The 18,760-nt window shown below is 42.1% G+C and overlaps 2 protein-coding genes across 4 annotated transcripts in view; one reads left to right on the forward strand and one right to left on the reverse strand.

Moving 5' to 3' along the window:
• Positions 1-952: 952 nt before the first annotated feature.
• PNO1 (partner of NOB1 homolog) lies at positions 953-9,447 on the forward strand. Its single transcript, XM_083606763.1, has 7 exons — positions 953-1,185; positions 4,475-4,624; positions 5,752-5,835; positions 7,330-7,390; positions 7,902-8,019; positions 8,644-8,714; positions 9,165-9,447. The coding sequence occupies exons 1-7, from the start codon at positions 985-987 to the stop codon at positions 9,230-9,232; spliced, it is 753 nt and encodes a 250-aa protein (XP_083462889.1). The 5' UTR covers positions 953-984; the 3' UTR covers positions 9,233-9,447.
• Positions 9,448-11,084: 1,637 nt separating this feature from the next.
• PPP3R1 (protein phosphatase 3 regulatory subunit B, alpha) overlaps positions 11,085-18,760 on the reverse strand; it is a 39,315-nt gene continuing 31,639 nt past the window's right edge. For all 3 annotated transcript variants that reach the window (XM_083606775.1, XM_083606777.1, XM_083606776.1), the window contains 3 exons: positions 16,485-16,544; positions 14,568-14,752; positions 11,085-13,211 (listed from right to left, as the gene is read on the reverse strand). In XM_083606775.1, coding sequence (XP_083462901.1) covers positions 13,164-13,211; positions 14,568-14,752; positions 16,485-16,544 — 293 coding nt within the window. In that variant the 3' untranslated portion in view covers positions 11,085-13,163. The remainder of the gene's footprint in view (positions 13,212-14,567; positions 14,753-16,484; positions 16,545-18,760) is intronic.

The following is an 18,760-nucleotide window of genomic DNA, read 5'->3' on the forward strand; positions in this document are numbered from 1 at the left end:
AGCTTGTCACTGCCCCCCTCCCCGGATTATGACACACCATTTCTGACCATTCTTTGGGTTCAGTCAGTCAACCAGCTACAAATCCACCTAACAGTTACCTCATTCAGTATAGGTAAAGGTAAAGGGACCCCTGACCATTAGGTCCAGTCGTGGCCAACTCTGGGGTTGTGGTGCTCATCTCACTTTATTGGCCGAGGGAGCCGGCATGCAGCTTCCGGGTCATGTGGCCAGCATGACTAAGCCGCTTCTGGCGAACCAGAGCAGCACACGGAAACGCTGTTTACCTTCCCGCCGGAGCGGTACCTATTTATCTACTTGCACTTTGATGTGCTTTTGAACTGCTAGGTTGGCAGGAGCAGGGACCGAGCAACGGGAGCTCACCCCATCGCGGGGATTCGAACCGCCGACCTTCTGATCGGCAAGTCCTAGGCTCTGTGGTTTAACCCACAGCACCACCCACGTCCCTTCATTCAGTATATATGCCCCCTTTTAGATCAGTGTAGAAATTGGATGTACAGTACTGCTTGTTGTTGTTGTTAGATAATAGCGGACATAGGCAAACTCGGCCCTCCAGATGTTTTCGGACTACAACTCCCATCATCCCTAGCTAACAGGACCAGTGGTCAGGGATGATGGGAGTTGTAGTCCCAAAACATCTGGAGGGCCGAGTTTGCCTATGCCTGGTTAATAGCTCAGTTGGTAGCGCAAGACTCTCAGGGTTTTTGAGCCCTACTTCGGATTCCTGCATTGCAGCGGGTTAGACCAAATGACCCTTATGGTCTCTTCGACATGCATGTTTCTACTATTGTTGTCGCTAATTATTGCTACTACTATTCAATGGGGGGGGGGGGGGAAGAGGCCGCAAGACGATAGAGCGCGCGAAAGGGAAAAACCAGAGCGGCGGAAGTGACGTCGCGGGCGTGACGACGTTTCCCAGACCGCCGGCCCCCGCCCCTTCCTTTCGGCGTGTCCCGCGGACTCGGCATGGAGGGCTCTGCCGGCGAGAGCGGGGTCGCGGAGCCTCCCGCGGCCATGGAGGCGCAGGCTGCCGGCGAAGGCTTCACGCGGGTCCGCAAGCGGAAGCGGCGCGCGGGCGAGCGCCAGGAGGGCGCCATGGAGACGGCCGAGGGCCCTCCGCCCCTCAAGCGGCCGGACTTCCCCCCTCTCCGCGGAGAGGCTCTCGGGGTGAGTCGGGGAGAGGCTCGTGGGGCGAGTCCGGCCCTCCAGGCCCTGCGTGGGCGGCTCAGGGGCCACGTCCCGCCTCTGGCGTCGTCTTTATTTCTGTGACGTATTGACTTGCCACGCTTATAGAGCTGTGCTCCTTCCAAGGTGCTTCGCGTGGTTTTCCTCCTCGTGTAAATCCCCACAACCACCCTGTGAGGTAGGGCAGGGTCAGAGGTAGTGATCGGCCCTACGTCACCCAGTGAGCTTCATGGCTGAGAGGGGGATTCGAACCCTGCTCTCCCCAGTCCTTTTATATATTTGTTGAGAAAATACACCTAGAGGTTTCGTCAGCTGCCCAGTAAATGACGTAGCCAGATAGCATCTCCCTAGCCCAAATAAAATGGGTTGCTCTCCCCTCCTTCTGCTCCTCTCACCTTGAATTTGTTTTGGGGTTTTCCCCAAGACTCTGGATCATTTTTGGGGAGGGACTAGGGCATATCTGGTTGGGGAGAGGAGGGGCTATGTGTTAGACAAACCAGCCATGTTTGTTTCGTCACAATGCCTGCGCCAGTCACATATTCTACTTCTACGGCAATCACTTGTAGCCGAATAAGATGGTCTTCCATGAACACGGTCTTAACAGCGAGTCCGTAAGTGACTGTGGAGGCCGATTCTGGACCCACATGTCCTCCCACAGTGTTGTTGTTTAGTCGTGTCTGACTCTTCGTGACCTCATGGACCAGAGCACGCCAGGCACTCCTGTCTTCCACTGCCTGCCGCAGATTGGTCAGACTCATGTTCGTAGCTTCGAGAACACTGTCCAACCATCTTGCCCTCTGTCGTCCCCTTCTCCTTGTGCCCTCCATCTTTCCCAACATCAGGGTCTTTTCCAGGGAGTCTTCTCTTCTCATGAGGTGGCCAAAATACTGGAGCCTCAGCTTCAGGATCTGTCCTTCCAGTGAGCACTCAGGGCTGATTTCCTTAAGAATGGAGAGGTTTGATCTTCTTGCAATCCATGGGACTCTCAAGAGTCTCCTCCAGCACCATAATTCAAAAGCATCAATTCTTCGGCGATCAGCCACCTTTATGGTCCAGCTCTCAATTCCATACATCACTACTGGGAAAACCATAGCTTTAACTATACGGACCTTTGTCGGCAGGGACATAGTTTTCCAGGCGGAAGTTGATCACGGTGAGGGTGTGCCAAATTTGCCTTCCTCTTAGCACCTTTCTCCCTTTCATCCTGAGTTTGAGTGTCTTCAAAGCCCATGACACCTTTGGTAAAGGCTGTTCTCCAATTGGAGCGCTCACAATCCAGTGTTTCCCAATTGTTGATGTTTATACTACATTTTTTTTTTAGATTTGCCTTGAGAGAGTCTTTAAACCGTTTTTGTTGACCACCAGCACCCTTTCAGTTCATTTTTAAGTTAGAGTAGTTGCTTTGGAAGACGACAATCAGGCATCCACACATGACCAGTCCAACAAAGTTGATGTTGAAGAATCACACTGCTGATCTTTGCTTCGTCCAGTACACTGGCATTAGTTTGCCTGTCTTCCCAAGTAATGTGTAAAATTTTTCAGAGACACCATTGAGGGAATCTTTCGAAGAGTTGAAAACATTAGTCACTGCACTACACTTTCTGCACAATGATCATACGAGAAGATCTTGCATCACGTTATGGGAAATCTTTGGGTATTGCAAGGCCTGGGTGCAGCTATTATTTTCAAGTGAAGTTCAGTCGGTTTTTTCCACCCCACCTTGTGCCAGGAGTCATACAGGTCTGGAGGGTGGCAACACAAGAACAGGCTCCCCATCTGTGGAATGCTCTGCAGGGACGTTCGCCTGGCACCTTCATTATGCATCTTTAGGCGCCAGGCAAAAACTTTCCTTATTAACCATGCCTTTGGTTTATTTGACTGACACCCTATGCTCTTATAAAATGTGGGATTTTGTAGGGGGAGCGTATTAGGTTGTTGCTGCTTTTATTTTGATTATGTATTTTGTGGTTTTATATTTTGATTTTATTCTGTGCACTGCCCTGCAACGTGCCGGTAAAGGGCAGTATATAAATTCAATAATTAAAATAGATGGCCCCCTGGGTACCTTCCAACTCTATAATTCTATGATTCTGTGTTTTGAGATGTAATGGGCACTTGTATCATAGTGAATTACTTGACACGGGGTACTGTGATTAGACCTTGATTTGGTTCAGTGCTCGAAATTCCACAGGCTCCAGTTGCGTTTTGCGACTGGTGTGGGTCCATTTGCTACCAACAAGTGAAGATGTCTTGTTGCCAGTTTTGGCAATGGACATCTCCATCTGTCTGGTGTGTTTTCTGCTTCAGACATGCCCCCACATGCCCCGGCATCAAGAGACACTGCTGCCAGCTGGCTGATCTTTGGACATCTTGTCCTTATTTTATTCTTGATTGTTTTATTTGATGTTTTAATGTGTTGTAAACCACTTTGATTTTTTTCTCTTTAAAATATAAAGCAGAATAGAAATTAAATTAATAATAATAACAATAACCTTATTGTGGGGGGGGAATGGTGACTAAACAGTATGTTGTGGCAACTGTAACCTGGTGATTAACTTATATTTCTTAGTTTCTTAGTTTCTGACACTGGTTTGGTTCTGCATTCTGATGCAAATCCTGCTTTGGCCAGTGCAGGTCACTCAATGGGTTATGATCAAAACTTAAATTCTTGGCTAGGTTTTTGCTGTTATTCTGCCTCCCCATTTCTGAATTCATGGGTGTTGCAGGGAGACAAATTATGGTTGAAAATTGTCATTTTGGAAGGTATGTGAATATTCCCCAAACCTGAATCTTGGTTAGAGGTAGGGGAAGTGTTAGCATGTACTATGTTTACTCTAAACTTGTGCTATACAGCCTAGTTTCTCAACTCTGTTTGATCATTCTGAATAAGTTCTGTCTTCACTAGAATATACTGTTATGGGATGATTTTCCTTATATGTTTCTGTACTGCTTGTTAGGTCAGTATAAACTTAGTTACCAATTCTGAACAACAGTTTCTAGCAAAAATAAGTCAACTGGGCTTACTAGCCACAGTTTTCCTAAGGTTATTGAAAGCAAAACATTAAGATAATCATTGAACTCAACACTTAGAGTAATTTTACTTATCATGCAATTTAGATTCTGGTGCAAAGGGATCTTATTTTATTTGTACACATAGGAATTTATATACTGCATTAAAAAAAGGCTTTCTCAGGGAAGTGTATAGTTAATATAATAAAAATGCTTAAAACCAACATTTTTTCCCCCTTTCTTTCTTGGTCTTTTATTATAGGGTGGAAAAGGTGAAGTGAGGAAAATTTCTGTACCACCAAACAGATACACACCTCTGAAAGAAAACTGGATGAAAATTTTTACGCCTATTGTAGAACACTTACAGCTTCAAATTAGGTTTAATTTAAAAACAAGGAATGTAGAGATAAAGGTGAGCTGTAGGATGTGTTTTCCTAGAACGTATAATGGTAAGCCATCGTGACCAAAGAGTGTACAGGGGCACAGTGCTCATTTGTGCCTACCCCTCTCCTTTCACCTGTGTCTCCTCATGTCAGGAGGAATAATTGATAGATAGGAAAGACTTGAAAACCTGACTGCTGAACTAATCCCATGTCCATTCTAATGAAACGATGAGTTAAGGGGCAAATTTAGTCACAAGCAGACAATTGGCTGTCCCAAATTCAGCATGCCCTTTGCTGCCCAGAATGCGTTGAGCAGAATTGATGGTAGCAGAGGGGGGGGGTGCTAGTTACTGTATGAGGTCTTTGGCTCTGAGATGAGGAGAACTGCCTGCAATCGAGCAGCTTCTCTTCCCATGTCATGTCATCTGGTGCTTTGTAAAGTAGGAGGACCTGGTATTTGCTATTTAATGAAAGCATGTCCCCCTGACCCTTTAGCCGAAAAGGGCTCACACAGCAGTTACAGGCTAAAAAGACGTGACACGAAAGCAGGGTGGGAGACAGGGTCAGGCCCTAGTTCCTAGTGAAAAAGTTCAACAGGTAGTAGTGGACCATAGGGCTGGATTTAAAGACAGTTGCAGGGGGATCTCAGATAAAGCCAAATCCAGACAGAATGGATTCTCCTGTTTAACTAGCTAAATTAAATAATGAGGCCATTGGGGCAGAGTCACTGAGGTTAGTGGATAAATCAGTGCTCTGGAAGTTCCATTAATCTCAGGAGAACCTCACTTATTTCTTAGTAACACAAAGATACAACAACTTAGATCTGAGCCGTTCATCGTGGAGAGTTAACTTTCAATGCGGAATAAAACAGTTTGAAATGACCTTACAAAATCATTATGTATTGTTGCAGAGTGTTTTTGTAAGGGTAAATATAATACAGATTTAGGAATGGGTAAAAGTAAGGTGAAGTTGACCGTTGGGAGTTGTCAGCATATGCTTCTGTAGGAGGAGCAGGTGTTAATGTAGCAGGTGCCTTTGTGTTAATGGAAGCATAGAGCTTGGTTTTTAAGTTGAATGGTGTAGAGACTAGCAGCTTGTATACTAAATCTCCCAGCGCTCTATTGCCCAAACCTTAACAACTTATTTTCTCTTCTAGACTTGTAAAGAAACAAAAGACGTAGGTGCTTTGACAAAAGCAGTTGATTTTGTGAAAGCTTTTCTACTTGGATTTCAAGTTGAGGTGAGTTACTTGTTTTTAAGCAGATTCTCTGGCATGCATAGGGTAAAGGATTTCTTTTGTCTTTTGAACAATGGAGATTTAACAATCTGTTATCCAAATGAAGAAATTGACTTTGTATTGTTGTGCTGTGTTCCAGCCATCCCTGCACTGTGCTTAACTTTCATGTATGATTTCTGTTTTAGAATTTATTAAAGCTGTTTTCTTTGGGGTGCTTTGTAGTCAAAAGGGGAATATGTTTTGCCAGAGTGGATGTTTCCAGGTTTTTAAAACAAAGGCGATGGTTTAAAAATAGGAGCAAAAGTACCAGATTAATATTGACTTTGGAAGGTTTTCCTTAATATTTGCTAATATACCTTAATCCTGTTGTGGAACTTGTATTTTTAAAAGCTGCAAATGATAGCCAACTGTGGTGTCCTCCATGCACTGGGCTTTTGGTAGTGAGACACCCCTTCTTCTTCCTGCATTCTCCATGCCCACCAACCCCCCCCAAAAAATCTGTTTAAGGGTTGAGGCGAAGGAATTGGTTTCTGTGCAGTCAGTCTGAAACGGGACCCAAACTCCACATTTTCCCTTCTCCAAGGGAGCATTTCTAAAATGCATTAACTTGAGCTCTTGAGTCAATGTATAAACAGAAAACCTAGCTGTATAAACAAGTGCTCAAAGCCCTCTCCCTTATCAGTCCGTGACGGCAATGAGTGGCCTTGCCAGTTCCGAGTAGAGCAGGGATGGCACGTCTGGGTCTTATCTTACATCCTGACCACAAAGACGCACAGACCTTGTCAAGTATGACAAGAGACCCGGGAACGGCGCCAGGAGTTGGTGACCTCCTGCCCCAAGATAGGAACAGGAACAACCTTTTATGGTCAAGAGTGCCAGAACAGGAACAAGTGTTTATGGTCATGGATGTCAACTTACGTGTATAAGCTGATGTGCTTGGATTCCTGGCGAAGGGGGGAGAGGGTGCCTGGAGGATATATATACTGCGTGAAATTTCTCATTTCTTTGGACTTGCTGTGGGCTGACCACGCAAGTGCCTTCTGCTATCCGGAGAGCAGAATAAACTTTCTCTGAATCAACCTCAGTGTCATTTGACTTCCTTCCTCCCGTCCGGGAGCAACGCAGACCCCACCAGTCGGTAAAGTCTAAGAAGGCTACAGAGGAACCCCATAGGACAGATTGGGGGAGCAAAGGAAGAAGTCCCCATCACACCTGCTGTTGTGACATTGCCTCGCCCTTTATATCCTGGGTTCTTCAACCCTCCGTGAGCCATTTTCACAGGACTGTCAATCACTGGATGTCACCCACGTCAGGTGACCCATTTTAGCCATGCTACAAAGGAAAATTCAGAAGCCGCTGCCAGTCAGTTCTATTTTTGTTCTAATTTTCATACTGTCCCTAATTAGGTCCTGTGCCTGCCCTGTAAGATTACTGTTTTTTTGAGAAGTATTTTTTTGTTTCTTATACAAAGTTTCAAATTCCACAACTCTCTTCCAGGATGCACTTGCTCTCATCAGATTAGATGACCTTTTTCTGGAATCCTTTGAAGTAACAGATGGTGAGTCTTCCATTTTTAAGGTCTTGTGTTTTCAAAACCTCAGTATAGGTGCATTTTTCAGTTACTGAGGAATGTGTAAGCACTTACACTTAAATAACAAACGCTACTGCTCGCTATTAAAATGAAAGGCTGTTTTAAATATCATTTTCCTTCACTGTTATAACAACACATAAAATGATTGCAGAGCCTGTGTGTCCTTAACTTTATTTGTCTGATCTCCCTGTTAAAGCTTGCAGCCTTAGTTTTAACAGTTAACAGTTCAAAGTGTTACTAATTTCAAATAGCTTGCTTCAATTTGATTATTCATTTTGGAATAAACATTTAAAGGTATTTCATTCTCATGTGGTTCTCAGTGATCTCCTATTCAAGAGATTAACTCGGTTCACAGCTACTGAGCATTAGTTGTGCAACATCACATTCACCCATATCATTCATTGAGCCCAGAACAAACTTATTTCGGACTAGTTGGAAAAATTTGTACGATGAAGTAACATTGACCTTTTCTCTTTAGTCAAGCCATTAAAAGGAGATCATCTTTCTAGAGCAATAGGAAGAATTGCTGGGAAAGGTGGAAAAACAAAATTCACTATTGAAAATGTGACCAGAACACGAATAGTTCTTGCAGACTCGTAAGTATAATCCAGTAGCCTATAACATTTTCCTGTGGTATGAATATGAATTGGTGTACTTTCCGTGCAACTTTCTGTCTAGACAAGACTTTTTAAAAGTGATTGTAGGGAACCTTGAATAGGCAGTAAGATGCTATCTGGCTACGTCATTTACTATGCAGCTGACGAAACCTCTTGGTATATTTTCTCAACAATTTCAAATGGCTGTGTATGTTTTCTTGTGGCAATTATTCCTCATGAAACAGCTGTATTATATAGCACTAAGTAAAGAATGGATTAGCCCCAAGTAAGATGGATTCTGCTGCCGCCCCCCTCGGTGTGCTACAGTAGATGGTGTGGTTGTTATCATGCAGTGCAGCAAAGTGGATCTGAAATGAAGTAGATGAGGACAATACGATGCCATGGCTACTTTTAATGCTTAGGATTTGGAAAGGGCTGAGCATCTTGATAGATGACTGAAATCTCTCCTTATGGAGGCACAGTTCATTCAGGTGCCGATTCTACCAATGTGAGATTGGTTTGGTCCTTCGGGGTCACTAAAAATATTTTTTTCAAGTATTAGTCAAATATTCCTAAATACTGTACATTCCACATGTAAAGTAAAACTTCTTATTTTCATTACAGGAAAGTTCATATTTTAGGGTCTTTCCAGAACATTAAAATGGCACGAACAGCAATCTGCAACCTCATCTTAGGTAAGCCTCTTTTAACAAAAGGAAATCTGGATTTAAAGAGCCCTGCTTTGGGCTAGGACTTTTAAATGGCTTTGCTTCTATTGATGGCCGAGACCTTAAATCTCTGAGCAGAAATAATTGCTTATGACTTTAATAATCTGGAATGGTAGTAAGAGCTAGGTATAACCATTAGTACCCATACAGAAGGAAATTAGGTTCAGAGGTGGCTTTTGTACTACTATCTACAGGGCTACGCATCTCTAAATACTTGTTTGAAAGCTGCTTCTTTTGAATATATTAGTACTCATGGTTTTATCTATTTTTAATTATTTTTCCTATTCCTTAGCAGCATGACCTTTGTGTGCATGTTCATCTTATGTCTAGTAAGATCAATATTGGTATCAATTATATTTTCATTTTAAGTGCTGGATTTCATTATCAGCAGTACTAATACTTTGCTTTCTTCTACAGGAAGTCCTCCATCAAAGGTTTATGGCAATATTAGAGCAGTGGCCAGCAGAGCAGCAGAAAGGTTTTAAGACGAACAATGCTGGATTTGAAGCTAAATGGATTTTCTGTACAATGACTCGTATACAGAAACAGTGGGACTGAAGAAAAAAGCCTGTGGCAACTATTCACTCCAACATGGGTGTAGGAAAGAGTGTAACTGTGTTCTCAAGCAGACATATTGTCTGATGAGCAAATGTAATAAAGATGGCAAGCAAAAGTTTTGCTATAGCCAACTTGCCTAACACCTCAGTGTTTCAACGTGAATGTCCAATTTGATAATTCTGTGCAGTGATCCCATAATAGTACTTGTATCCTAGCAGTGTTCGGTAGCAGATGTTGGACCAGTGAGATGTGTGTTGACATGGAAACTCACCTCCACCACGGATACCCGTGAAATTAGAAACTAGCCATAGTCTGTTTACTGTATTTGGGCTATGACCGTTTTAAACACTGCATTAGATGGCTAATTTACATCTCCTCTTAATAGGACACAATGCACCCGATAAGCTACCCTACAATAATTATTCACACCCCAGTTTAAGTATTGTGAATACTAAAGGTAAAGGGACCCCTGACCATTAGGTCCAGTCGTGACCGACTCTGGTGTTGCGGCGCTCATCTCACTTTATTGGCTGAGGGAACCGGCATACAGCTTCCAGGTCATGTGGCCAGCATGACTAAGCAGCTTCTGGCGAACCAGAGCAGCGCACAGAAACGCCGTTTACCTTCCCTCCGGAGCGGTACCTATTTATCTACTTGCACTTTGACATGCTTTTGAACTGCTAGGTTGGCAGGAGCAGGGACTGAGGAACGGGAGCTCACCCTGTCGCAGGGATTCGAACCGCCGACCTTCTGATCAGCAAGTCCTAGGCTCTGTGGTTTAACCCACAGCGCCACCCGCGTCCCTAATACTAAAGATACTGGGCTTTAAATGACAAGACAGTGAATGCATCACCTCAACCAATTTGTCGATGCAGCAGTTAAACTCGCACCCCCATGAAAGCTTTATGTAAATTACTGAACACAGTTTAAGTAGTTTGAACAGGAATTGGTTACTATGCTGAGGGGTACGGTACAGATCTCACTCCTGTATTGGTGTTCCCCCTGGGATGCAAAAAGAGCTTAGCTTTTCCATGGGTGCTGAACTTGGTCTTTAGGCCTGCGTACTCAAAAGCCCAGTCAAGAGTGTTGGAACTCTATAATGTAGCTCAGGAGAAATGTGTCCTATTCTGCATTTAGGAAGTGCTTTCTAATCATGCATGAATGTCATTGCATCCAAGCCAGTATTGATGGCCGGTGTGTGTACATTAAATTGTAGTCCAAATTACACTTGAAGCTATGATTAAGGTTTTACATCCCACTGTCTTATTAGTAAGACTATTTATATATCTCCACCAGCTTGCTACAAGTTACTTTTGTTCAGGAAGTTTTGACTAACAGTAGCATCCCAAGAAGGTGCCATATTTTTCGCTCTATAAGACGCACCAGACCACAAGACGCACCTAGTTTTTGGAGGAGGAAAACAAGAAAAAAAAATATATTCTGAATCTCAGAAGCCAGAACAGCAAGAGGGATCGCTGCGCAGTGAAAGCAGCAATCCCTCTCGCTGTTCTGGCTTCTGGGATAGCTGCGCAGCCTGCATTCGCTCCATAAGACATATACACATTTCCCCTTACGTTTTAGGAGAGAAAAAGTGAGTCTTATAGAGCAAAAAATACGGTAAGTCAGATGCAGCTGAATATCTGTTACTGATTATTTGGTGAAATACTTCTTGGGATTTATGCATAAACACATAACTGGCATATTAAACCTGAAATCAGGGGAAATGTTTTAGTTTTGCGTTTACTTGCCTGTTCTATAGAAGCTTCAACAATTCTATGGTAAAGTTCAAATATTTTATTTTTTATTCATACAGTATGAAGGTTCCTATAGTTCCAACAGTGTATGATGTAGCATGCAGAGGAAAATCTAAACATTCAACATAACGCATTTTCCACACACAAACTAAAAAAAAAAAAAAAAGGCTCATCCCCCAATAAGAAAGTAATGTTAGCACTATTTTTCTATAACGCCAGCCAGGATATGCACAAGCAATTAAGAAATAGAAAGCATTTGCTAAAATGTTTGTAACAAATACTTATGTACAAAAAATTCACAAAAGACTAGTTCCCCCTTGAAGCAGAGCACATGGCAGTTGACACTGGAACAGATACCACCACTGGCTGGGATTCTAAGCCATGGACTGATCCAGAGGAAGAAAGTTACATGTAGTGGAGATTCTCTGTTTTTAACATTTACCAAAGTTTGGCAACATTATCGTTTTAAATTATGCAAATCATGTAAACAAGAGGAACGTTTCAAATCGATCTACATGCAAAACTTCATGTCATGCAAGGACACCAAGCACCTGGATTTCTCTCTCACAGACAGAGCCCATGATGTGCAGCACTCAGTTGAAGGAACAGCTACAGCAGGCAGGCAGGCAGGCGATTTAAGTCCATACAACCTGCCCTTTCCATTGCCAATTATAAAACCTTTTAAATAGGAAAAACTGCTACACAGGAAAGGGTGCACTATCCTAAAAGTCGAATGAATGTTTTTCTTCTAGCCAATAGTACCATTGCAGAAAAGGAAAGGGATGATATAAAGTTGTAGAACATGGCTCGCTACTTTTATATCACACATATAAAGTTACTATCCATTACAAGTCATGATATGGACAAATCTAGAAAGAAAGAAAAAACACCTCTCCAAATGCTGGAGAAGAACAAGAGGTATAAATTTAGATAAAGTGAAGCTTTCCTCCTTCCCTATGGCATTGGTTAATGTTTCCCCCGTAATATCTGTAATAATCCTATATACACATATATAAAATATTACCAGTTTATTTATGCAACTTGGAACTACTACATTAAATGCATAAAAGAATCTATATGGTTGGGACATAACTTAATGGCAAGAAAGGTTTTATAGTCTCACTGTGCAATGGGAACGCTATACAATTGTCTTGTTAATCCTAAATTCTTAATTAAGCTAAGTGCTGAGAAACAAATGCAAATACTTTCAACTGTTCTATCTAGACTTAATGGATCACAGCTGATGCTTACTAAGGGTATATTATGTGCAACTGCATCCATTTAGTAAGTGAAGGGATGAAATGGCCATAAGCATCTTTTAAATCCTATTTGCACACAAGGACTAGTTCTTGGCATTAACATTAAATTACATTTTCTCATCCTAATAAGTAGAATTGTACTGAGAGCTATCGAGCAAAGATGCAGTCCCTGGTAATATATCAACAGGTATATAAACAAACTTCAGTTTCCTGTCTTACAAAAATGTAATTAGGGAAATTAACAGGAAACAATGCTTTCTCTGCCAGTCAATATATAAATATTTGAAATAGTCACAGGAAAAAGGAAAGAGTTGACCTAACAACCATTTAAAACTTTACATTCTTCTACTATATATATATAAAACTGTGTGACATAAAAGTAAAGATGTATATCCATATATTGAACTGTTAATGTTCTGCTTGGCACTTTGTACTCTATTTTTGTTTCTGAATCAAGTATATTAAATTAAAGCCCACTTAACTACTACATATAGAAAGCTACATATATATCTATATATAAATACACACATATATATAGATAGATATTTTCTTGTTATAAAAGATGAGAAAAATAAATTAAAAAGCCAACCCCCTTCCCTTTCTCCACCACACTGATATGCTCTTTCCATCTTGCTGTCCTTCAGACTTTAAAGTGCTACACTTGAGTTATTGAGAGAATAAAAGTTCAATAACACTTAGTTGGCTTCATGAGGCTCATGTTGGAAAATGTGGCTTCACAGAGAAAAATACTTCCATTTAAATACACAGAGAGCGTTGCTGGACGTCTTGAGCAGATCTTCAGAGATGGAGAAGAAAGCAAAAGTGTTGGGTGGTGTCCTAAAGAGTCACACATCTACCACCATCTTTTTGTGGATATCTAGGCCTCCTACAACCTGAAATGTTGATACAAGAATATTATATGAGAATTCGCAAGAGAGTAGAGTATTGGCTGGTAATTTAAATCAACTGATTCTGATCTGATCTTCACAGAAAGAGGCTCTCACCTCAAGAAAGGTCCGTTTCCATAAATTCAGGGTTGTAGTTGTGGAACAACTTCTGTTCATGCAAAGATACCTCCCTCTCCTCCCACATGCCTCCAGTGCGCACACCCCAAATCTGCTCTGGGGTTTCCCCCCAACCCTTCAGGGCTTGTGTGGGCAGAAGGAAAGGGAGGCAAAGTTCTGTGCATGAGCAGAAATCTTTCCATCGAAGCGATGGCTTCCTTGGCTACAACCCTAAATAATGAGTCAAAAACAGTATGCAAGACAGTTATGACATTAAAGGTCTGGCTCGTGGGCCTAACTGGGCCCTATATGGGTGCCAATTTGGCCAACGATACCAATTTTTTTAAAAAAATGACCACCTGCCAACATATTAATCCAAGTGGGTATAATTAGCACAGAATCAAGTGTGGGGCAGGTAGAGATATTGTTGCCAGTGTACAACTGGGAGCCTTAAAAGTGTGTTCTCAGTTGCGCATTGACAATGGAGGCTTGCTGATCGGCCGTGAGAGAAAGCCTGGGGACAGCTAGGCTACAGAGTTCCCCACAGGCAGCGGACCGTGTGCACAGTGGGGCAAGAGGAACTCCAGTGGGCTTTAAAGCCGCTGCCTATCTGCGGACAGGTTGAGACTTCAAGCCCACTGGACAGGCTGTACGACTGAGTTCTCCATGGGAACATGGTACAGGCAACTGGCTTGAAGTCACAGCCTATCAAGCTGTTGAGCAGCAACTTCAAGCAGCGATTGGCTTGTATTTCCATTTGTAGTATGATTTGCACGCTGCAGAGGAAAAATGGCTCACCTCGTGTCATAAGTGGCCTGCCCACCCCTAAATTACCAAGTGGGTATAATTAGCACAGAATGAAATTACAACTTAGTTTTGCAACAGATTCTTGTAGCCAACCTAATTTTTCTCACGTCTGAAGACCTAAATGTGGGGAAGCTTTAATCTATGATAATTGAAGCAATCAGTAGCAGGAGGATAATTATGTCAAGTCTCCAGAATGCCCATATGATGTGAATGAAAAGAACTGCCAGAGGACAGTTGAGTCAATAAGGAGTCTTAAAATGGGAAGGGTTTAAAGCAAAATTAATACGTTATCCTGTAAAGAATTGAAGACGAATGTCGAAGAAAACAATGGAATAAGTTAAATGGGTTATTTTCTAGGAAATAACGACATCATCTGCAAGGGCAAAGTTGAAAATGAAAAATGCATATATAAACATATTTTACTAAAAATGAACTTACAGCACAGAATTCCTCAAAGGATATTCTTCCATCACCATCTTTATCTGCATTTATTATGGTTTTGTCTACAATTTGCTGCAACTGGGTATCTTTGAGATTGTTCCCAACCATCATCTTCAGAACCTGGAAGAGCTCGCCGTTGGAGATATAGCCATCTTTGTCCATGTCATAGATACGGAAAGCAACTGCAAGATAAGAAAAGCTCAGTAGCAAATATGACTTCTGTGGCCCATTCAATGTTTTCTTTCTCTCACACGCTGGTGATACCCTTTCTCCTTTTCTGCACTGTTTTCTATTAACACAACAGACTTATTCTGATTGTTTAATAACTTCTGAGCAGTTGAATGTTCATAAATCATTCTTTATCTTAGCAGCTAAGTCAATGAGTATTTATAGCATTTATTTATACCATTCATTCAGTTTCCTAATTGAAGCCAAGGCTCTTACTTTCACCACTTAGTGAAGTTCCAAAGACAGAAGATCAACTTTCTTTCAGGTATTTTTTAAAATTTATATTTTCTTTGGAAGAGTGAAGAAGAGACTTGACAGGAACATTTTACTGCAGATCGATGTTACACACTTCATCTAGACATCTTGTCTTTTTACAGCCATATTGGGTATCAGAGATATATGAAAAAATAGCTTCTATTAAATCAGCTGTGCCATTTCAATCCTAAACACTGTATAATGTCACCGTAATTGTCTGGCTACAAAGTGACTGGCGTACTCCCTTTCAGAGTTGGTTACACTGGTTGAAACCCTAAACCCAATTAGCTGGAAATATGTTTCACTTATATTAGTGGGTCTTAGTTCTAACTAAACATATTGAGATGGATCTAGAGCATGGGTAGGCAACCTAAGGCCCAGATCCGGCCCAATCGCCTTCTAAATCCGGCCTGCAGGAGGTCCGGGAATCAGCGTGTTTTTACCTGAGTTGAATGTGTCCTTTTATTTAAAATGCATCTCTAGGTTATTTGTGGGGCGTAGGAATTGGTTCATTTCCCCCCCAAAATATAGTCCGGCCCCCCACAAGGTCTGAGGGGCAGTGGACCGGCCCCCTGCTGAAAAAGTTTGCTGACCCCTGCTGATCTAGAGTTGCCCCGTTTGCTCCCAGGCAGGGTCTGGGAAAACAATTTTTACCTGTTAAAGGTAAAGGTACCCCTGACCATTAAGTCCAGTCGCAGATGAATCTGGGGTTGCGGCGCTAAGCTTGCTTTACTGGCCAAGGGAGTCTGCGTACAGCTTCCAGGTCATGTGGCCAGCATGACGAAGCCGCTTCTGGCGAACCAGAGCAGCGCACGGAAACATGGTTTACCTTCCCGCTGGAGCGGTACCTATTTATCTACTTGCACTTTGACGTGCTTTCAAAGGCCCCAATACCACCTCCCACACTGTTCCAGAGGGTTCCCCAACCCTATGAAGCAGCTTTTCAGAGGGAAGGAGAAACTGATAAAGCCTTCTATGCTAGGACAGCTTTAAGTCTGAATTCTCTAGTGGGGTGTATATCTATATGGGTGGCTGCGGGGTGGAGAAATCATTCTATGCTTTATTATTGGCAAATGACACAATATTTCCAGGCACAGTATTTCATTGGGAAAAAAACAAACAGGGCCAGAAAAGCTTTAGTGATGCACCTACAAATCTAAAACACCCACTAAGGTACTTTCAATTACAAAAAAAGCAACTCCTAACACAAAGCCTGTGTATTTCACCTTGAACTGTACAAAAGATTTAGTATGTTAATTTTCCATTCTTCACATAATTAAGGATTTTCAAATGATATTCAAGTTATTTCAAAGTACTTACTGTTTTATTACAGAACAGACATCTCAATGATGATTTTCTTCTCCACACCCCCCCCCCCAACTGCTCAATTGCAAACTTTATTTGCCAGCTAAGGAAATATCTGATACTTACACCTCAACTTCTGTTCCTTGTCACCTTTGACACTGAACTGAGAGACTCCTTCTATAAATTCTATAAAGGCAAGAAGAACACTTATAAAATATTTTACATATTACATAACATACAATTACCCCCTGTGGACTTCAGTAATGCATGTCTAGCATTCTCTCGAAGTAAGTCAATCCTGAATGTGGTCTGCCTAGGTTGGTCAATGTTTTTGTGTGCTACGGCATCCTATGAGCTTCACAATACTCATAAAAATCTCAGCTTTCATTTAAGATATGTAGAGTGCTTCCAGGTGGAACTGATGCTGCCATAGACTTTTTGCAGTGTCCACACAAAGTAATTTAAAATGCCAGTCCATAGTTTTTCTTGGTTTGATTTCCATTTATCCATTCTGCAGAGAATATATACACAGTCACTGCTAGTGTGATAGCTCCTTTCAGGCTGGTGGCCTATTTCACCACATGCTTGGTAATGTTTTGGTCAGTGGCCCCTTATCACCATACCCTTACTTGTGTTTTGCTCCTCACATGAGCATAACCTAGCCATTCTGTTTTGATGCGCCTAACTATTTCCACCAACTACCACCTGCAGAAGGCAAATTTCAGAGCAACTGTTCTCTCATGAGCTCTACAAAGCATGTAGGGGATTACTCCTCAGAGACTAATCTCATTTCTAGTTTTCAAAACAGTATAGTGGAATGTTGTGAAAGACCTCTTAATCACTCTTCTTAAAGCCTTAAAAGGGTAAAGGGACCCCTGGCAGTTAAGTCCAGTCGCGAACGACTCTGGGGTTGCAGTGTTCATCTCGCTTTACAGGCCAAGGGAGCTGGCATTTGTCCGCAGACAGTTTTTTCCGGGTCATGTGGCCAGCATGACTAAGCCGCTTCTGGCAAACCAGAGCAGCGCACGGAAATGCCGTTTACCTTCCCGCCGGAGTGGTACCTATTAATCTACTTGCACTTCTTGGCATGCTTTCGAACTGCTAGGTGGGCAAGACCTGGGACCGAGCAACAAGAGCTCACCCCCCCCCATGGGGATTCGAACCGCCGACCTTTTGATCGGCAAGCCCAAGGCTCAGTGGTTTAGACCACAGCGCCACCCATGTCCCTCTAAAAGCCTTAGTTAGATAAATTAATAGTCTTGGACAAGACCTCAGTATCAATTTATGAAGAAAAACCAAATGGAAATCATTACCCCCCTCCACACACACCCCTGCTTTCATTTTGCCTATTGTGAAACATGCTAACGCTTATAATGTTCACAGTTGTGCTCTTTTGCACTTCTTGGATTTCTTTTTAAGGTATCTGTGCACAGGGATAGAAATATCTGCATGCATGACCAGAACAAAAAAAGTTAGCAAAGGGCAGGGGAATGACTGAAGGAAATGAGAGAAAAGCAGTCTACATATGGTTTCATCAAGCTCTGCCCACTCATGGGGACGGCAGGTGGTGTAAAAGCAAGGAACATCATGACTGAAAGAATGAGAGTGTGTGGATAATTGTGTGCCCATTGTACACCCAAAAAGTGGATCTGAATAAGAAGTTTTTGAGGTAACGCCCCCAACTAAAAGCACCCATAGTTTCCAACTCACAGTTAGAGGCTTGATATTATGACAACTAAAAGAGGTGGCAATAAAGAATGAAACCAACCAAAGTTGACTGCATTTCCGACGCTATGACTTCTAAGTCCCCCACCTACTCCCTCCAAGGTAAAAAATATTCTACATTTTAACAAGGGAGGCAGACAAGCATATATTTATAGTCACTATAGTTTGGCACCAGTCAAATTCAGTAAAAATATGTAGAAAAACTGCATGTGAGCAGCAGGCCTCGTAACTATTAAACATAAATAATGTAATTTTTAAGTGCTGAAGTCATCCTTCTAATTTGTAATATTGTGGCTTTTCATTAAAAAGCTGCACACAAACGACACTTTAAATGCAAATCCTAACCTTATCCAAAAGCTTGAAACTATGTCAAGGCTGAATTAAAAGTAGGTGGTGACTTAAAATATTCAAATGTAAGTGTCCTGCAATATAAGAACATAACAACTAAAGGGCTTCCATAGTTATGCACATCTTTGATACTTTCTTGGGTAGAAGAATATCTTCAGGCAGAGCAAATCAGTATAGCTGGATTGTGCTCACTGGAATATCTAGTTGTAGAGTATTAGGAAAGACAAACCCATCTTCAAATGTGAGGCTACTGTTTACCGTACCTGGCATGCTTTCCCTTTAAAACTGAAGGGAGAAAACTTCCTGAACCCCTTGCTTTGTATTGCTTC

This window comes from Podarcis filfolensis, assembly GCF_964270895.1.
Source record: "Podarcis filfolensis genome assembly, chromosome: 3".
NCBI classification, from domain to species: Eukaryota; Metazoa; Chordata; class Lepidosauria; order Squamata; family Lacertidae; genus Podarcis; species Podarcis filfolensis.